The sequence below is a fragment of the Spinacia oleracea genome, chromosome 5 (genome assembly GCF_020520425.1).
Source record: "Spinacia oleracea cultivar Varoflay chromosome 5, BTI_SOV_V1, whole genome shotgun sequence".
Classification (NCBI taxonomy): domain Eukaryota; kingdom Viridiplantae; phylum Streptophyta; class Magnoliopsida; order Caryophyllales; family Amaranthaceae; genus Spinacia; species Spinacia oleracea.
Window position 1 is genome coordinate 92,325,656 of NC_079491.1, and position 6,170 is coordinate 92,331,825.

General features: G+C 35.4%; 1 protein-coding gene across 1 annotated transcript; it reads left to right on the forward strand.

The window, feature by feature from the left end:
- The first annotated feature begins 627 nt into the window (after positions 1-627).
- Positions 628-3,186, forward strand: LOC110788726 (G-type lectin S-receptor-like serine/threonine-protein kinase At2g19130). Its single transcript, XM_021993372.2, has one exon. It carries the CDS (start codon positions 698-700, stop codon positions 3,104-3,106), a length of 2,409 nt encoding a protein of 802 aa, XP_021849064.1. The 5' UTR covers positions 628-697; the 3' UTR covers positions 3,107-3,186.
- The last annotated feature ends 2,984 nt before the right edge of the window (positions 3,187-6,170 follow it).

Genomic DNA, 6,170 nt, shown 5'->3' on the forward strand with positions numbered 1-6,170 from the left:
AACAAAATTCTTCCAAGTAACATACATTGTGAAACATCTTAAAAGAAATACGTAACAAACAAAAAGAAACAGATGGAGTAATATAGATATAGATATAGATATATTACCCGATATAAATTTACCAAACATTTCACAATACCAAAAACCAAAATACATAACAAAAGATCTTCTGCGCACAAGGTGTACAATAAATTTATTGTACACCAAGATAACTTTAACCTTTTTTTTATAACTTTAACCTAGTTTTGATTAACTTTTATATTAGTAAAAAAAATTGTTAAATAAATATTTTAAAGGGTTAAATGATTAATTTTATACATTATTAGTGATTTTGAAGAAATAAGTTTAACTAAAATGAAAAAAATTATCAATGAAAAATAGATAACTTTTACATATATAAGCTTAACTTTTAAGCATTTTGAGTTAACTTTTACTCCGGTGTACAATATTTATTGTACACCCATTGTAAATAAGAATTTGTGAATACATAATACGGAGTAGATGATACTCCATATTACTAGATCTGTAATAAATTCCAAGTTGTCATTATTAAATACTTTCACAAGAAGTCAATGGTCATAAGTCAAAAAAACACCAATAATTCAAATAATTAGCCGCCATTAAAATGCATTCAACCAACCACCTCCAACCCACTCCAAATACCCCCACGAATCTATCCTCAAAAAAACTAAAAATCATGGAATTTCAACGTCCCCATTTTATTTTGCTAATAATCATCCTACTAACATCTTCACCTTCATCTTCCTCTGCTCAATCTCTCTCCTCTTTCTCCACCTCAAACTCCCCATGGAATCCCTCTCAAAACCGCACCCTTCTATCTCGAAACACCGCCTTCGCAGCCGGTTTTCGACGTTTACCCGCTTCATCAAACCTCTTCGTCTTCTCAATTTGGTACTCCAATACATCTGATCAAACCATCATTTGGTCAGCTAATTGGGATTCCCCTGTTAGAGCAGCAGCTTCCTTGATCATCACTTCTAATGATGATCTTCAGCTCATCAACGGGTCTTCTGGCCCGATTATCTGGAACACCACAACTACCGCAAACTCGAGCTCCACCAGATTAATTCTTAGGGATGATGGGAATTTGGTGTTTGGTTCTTGGCAGAGTTTTGATCACCCAACTGATACTTTTCTCCCAAATCAAACGTTCGGAAACGACACCGTTTTGGTATCAAGGAATGGGAAGTTTAGTTTTAACGGGTTGGGAAATTTGCTATTTAACGGGTCGGATTCGTATTGGTCTTTGGGTAATGGGATAGTGAGTTTTGGCGTTGATGGGCAGGTCCAGAAAGATGGTGGAGGCCCACTAATTTTAGCAGATTATGGGCAGAACCGAACCCGAAGACTTACCATGGGTGATGATGGGAATCTTCGTTTCTTTAGTTATAACCCGGTTACGAACACATGGGTTCCTGTTTGGGTAGCTGTGCTAGAGGTGTGCCTAGTGCATGGTTTATGTGGGCCGGGTTATATTTGTTATAGTAATGGGTCAACTTTATCAGGTTACCAATGTTTATGCCCGCCTGGTTTTAGGCAAAGTGCCGGGTCGGACTCATGTGAGAGAAAGATTCCAATTGTTGATATGGGTAGAAGCAAGTTTTTGAGGCTTGATTATGTTAATTACTCAGGAGGGTCGAATCAAACAAGCTTGAATCTTTTTAACTTGGATCATTGTGAGTCTAGATGTAGGAATAACCGAAGATGCCTCGGGTTCGGATTTAGGTTTAATGGGCTGGGTTATTGTGTGCTCCAACTCGACAACATCATGAACGGCTATTGGTCTCCGGGTACAGAGATGGCCTTTTATCTTAGAGTGGACAACTCTGAACTTGACCCGAGTAATTTCACGGGCATGTCAGAGGTGTTGGATACTACATGTCCAATCCAGTACAGCTTACCGGATCCATCTGAAGAGTCGAACGGGACAACCCGAAACATAATAATCATAACTATCCTTTTCGGCGTTGAAATTGCTGGTGGGGTGTTCTTATTTCGGGCCTTCTTAAAAAGGTATGTGAAGTATCGAGATATGGCCCAAACACTTGGGCTTGGGCTATTGCCCACAGCAGGCCCAAGAAGGTTTAGCTACGCTGAAATAAAATCAGCAACAAATGATTTTTCAGTAGAAAACATCATAGGAAAAGGTGGGTTTAGTGATGTTTACATAGGGAAGTTGCATGACGGGCGGCCCGTGGCAGTGAAATGCTTGAAAAACGTTACCGGTGGCGATGCGGAGTTTTGGGGTGAAGTGACAATTATTGCACGTATGCACCACCTTAATTTGGTTCGTTTATGGGGCTTTTGCAATGAGAAAGGTCGTCGTGTTTTGGTGTACGAGCATGTTCCCAACGGGTCACTTGATAAGTATCTCTTTATGTCGGGCCATGTTGTACCGGACATAAGAGATGATAATACGAATGAGATAGAGCTCATGCCAGGCTCAAATCAAAAGCCCATACTTGATTGGAATATAAGGTATAGGATTGCTCTTGGTGTGGCAAGAGCAATTGCATATCTACATGAAGAGTGTTTAGAATGGGTACTACATTGCGACATAAAGCCAGAGAACATACTCTTAGGGGATGATTTTTGCCCAAAAGTTGCTGATTTTGGGTTGTCAAAACTTAAGAAGAAGGAACAGATGGTAACTAAGTCGAGGATTCGTGGGACACGAGGCTACCTAGCGCCTGAATGGATAAAAAATGACTCGATCACGTCTAAAGTTGATGTGTTTAGTTTTGGTATGGTGTTGTTAGAAATTGTGACAGGGGTAAGGAATCTACTTCAAGGACCTTCAACTTCTATCCCAAGTGATGAATGGTATTTGCCTCAATGGGCATATGAAATGGCAATTGAAGAACCAAGGTTTGAGGAAATATTGGATCGTAGAATCATACACTCTTATGATAATAAGACACATTTTAAATTGATTGAACGAATGGTGAAGACAGCAATGTGGTGTGTTCAAGAGAGGCCAGAGAATAGACCATCCATGGGGAAGGTGGCTAAAATGCTTGAAGGCACTGTTGAAATTATGGAACCACCAAAGCCAACTATTTTCTTTATAGGAGGGGATAATTAGCGATAACAAAATAACAAATATTTCTTGTAATTGTTGTAATGTTATAATTTACCTTATGTAGTCTTAACTTTTTGTTTATACGGAGTACTATCTCAATGTAAGGATCAAATGGTAGATTATTGGCTTGTGAAATAGCGTACCTGCTAAAAAAGGATCAAATGTCATTATTTGAATACTAGCAAATAGCAATGAGCTTTGACACAATGTACTTTAGTTAGAGTTGATCTACAGCACACATTACAATGAAAATATAGTTAGAGTTGCATCGAGTATGATTCTTCTATTAAAGACCAGCATAACAAACACCATCACATGTCCAAGTGATCGAGGCTAACAGTCATTCTAAAACAGTACAGGCTAACGGGACAAAAGCAATACGTTAGTAGCGCAACTTAACAGATGGTGCATACTGCATAGCATATATAACGTGGTAAAAGAATTCCTGCTTAAAAGTTAAAATCCATGTACTACAGAAGTGGAAACTAAATCCACCCACGGCAATAACCAAATGTGCAGATGGATATAAAAGCCAAAAAAATAAAATAAAAAAAAATCATGCCCATTTATATATATAAGTATGCACTACATTGAGTACCCAATCTTGCATCACACATTCCCACTGTATGCACTACATCAAATACTTAGAAACACAAGAAACCCACATCTATGAAATTATGCACTACATCAAATACCCAATCTTGCATCACTTTGTTTGCACTACATCGAATACTCAGAAACATAAGAAACTACATCTATAAAAGTATGCACTACATTGAATACCCAGTCTTGCTCTTAAAAGGACGTCAAACTGAGGTTATCAATGAGCTGAAGGGTGAGCGCATAAGGAGCTACCTTCAATCTACAGAATAGTTCACGTAAAATGAAAAATGAAAAATGAAAAATGAAAATATGTATCCATATGTTATGTGTATTACTGTGCTCTGCACAACCATTTATGTAATCCAATGTAAAAAGAAAATTCGTTATACTAAAGCCTAAACTTGGTCCCCCAAAGTCCTTATGTCAAAGTAAATATACCTACAATTCGCAAACATATATAAACAGAACCACTACATACGACCATAAATTCATCTTAGAAACAACTACTCCGTATTATTCAGAGATAACAAGAACCTTAGCAATTGCAGCACTCACATGGACATTGAAGAAATAAATATTTCTGTTACAGGAATTGGGCCTGATAAGATTGCATCACAGAACAAATCCATCAGTGTTGGGGATATAAGAGAGGCCACAGGGAAACCATCAGCCTTTCCAAAGTAACAAGTAAAAGGGGTTGTTTCAGTCAGCTATGTGTAATACAAATACACCAGATACGAAACCTTGTTCAGGATTTCTTGATAAAACATTAAAGCAAGCAAGATAAGCATAAAATCTTCCCTAGATTCACACCTCGTACCTAAGCATGATCATAGAAGAAATAACGACTTTTCAGATGCAACCCTAAGCCACAGCACACACACACAAAAAAAAATGTACAGGAGGCTGCCTATATGAATTTCAAACAAATCTTGAAGCATAAGAAATCTTTGTAAACAAAATGCTAAAACAGAAACAAACACAACAGTCAAATGAGGCTAATTGAGCAGTACACATAAATGCACGCTCCATTTCCAATAGCCCACAGAAACAACAATCAGATTAATCTAGGACGATCAGTAATCCATTTAAACAACTTGATAAATCTTTCCTTGAATACCTAAGTACGGCAAAAGGTCTTGTGCGCATTTATTGTACACCAAGATAACTTTAACCCTTTTTTTTTTGTAACTTTAACCTAATTTTAATTAACTTTTATATTAGTAAAAAAAAATTGATAGATAAATATTTTAAAGGGTTAAATGATTAATTTTATACATTATTAGTTATTTTGAAGAAATAAGTTTTACTAAAATGAATAAATTTATCACTGAAAAATAGATAAATTTTACATATATATGTTTAACTTTTAAGTATTTTGAGTTAACTTTTACTCTGGTGTATAATATTTATTATACACCCATTGTAAATAAGAATTTGTGTAAGTACGGGGCGTAGTTAGGAGTTGTCTCGTATGATTAGACTTAACAGTCCCAATAATTGACAAGCTGATTCTTTTTTTTTTTTTTTTTTAAGTTGGGGCCACTTTGTGATTCAATCCACTCATTTACACTACAAAAAATTGTACTATTAACGAACGACGGGAAATCCCGTCGCGAAAGGCCAATCATCGTTGATAAACGACGGGATTTCCTGTCGCGAACCCGTCATAAAAGGGGGCCGTCGTTAATAGAAATCCCGTCGTAAATTCGTTGTAAACCCGTCGTAAAAGACATTTGCGACGGTTATTCCCGTCATTGTTTGATTGTTAGCCCCGTCGCAAAAGGCTTTTGCGACGGGATTTTTGACCCGTCGTAATTAAGTTGTCGTTAAAGATACAAATTCTTGTAGTGTTAGAAATCTCATCCTATCATTATTAAATTATTATTTCCAGCAACTTTATTTAGTTTTAAAACCGTTGAAATTATTAGAAACTAATCGTTAATTATTTAAATAATAATTCTAATTAATCGTTTAAAACCCTAGTATGAAATTTAATTAATTTCACACTTCAAAACCATTAAAAATCAACACTTTAAGAATTTAAATGAATGTGAAAATTATTATTGATTACCATAACTAAAATTGTCATCTAATTATGCTAATCAATTAGTCATAAGAGTTAAAACAAAACCCTAACCCTAAATCAAGATTTAAAATTCATTAACTCATAAAAAATGGAGCTTTATTTAATAAACCAAATCTAAAAATTCATGTACTTCAAATAAAAATCATCCTCAAGAATCTAATCATCAAAATCCTCAAATTTGGTGTTCATAAATGATGGGTGTTTCAATCCTCAACAATCTAAAACCCCGAATAATTGTAATAATACCCCGAATTTTTAAAAATCGATTAATTATGCTTAAATTATTTTTATTTAGCTTAAAATCGTTTTAAATCCTAATTTCCAACTTTATTTTGGTTAACAAAGTTTTATTTTACTTGAATTTGAATATTATTA

Excerpts from the sequence above, each read along its gene's own strand:
- LOC110788726 (XM_021993372.2), top strand. The coding sequence starts at position 698 with ATGGAATTTCAACGTCCCCATTTTATTTTGCTAATAATCATCCTACTA.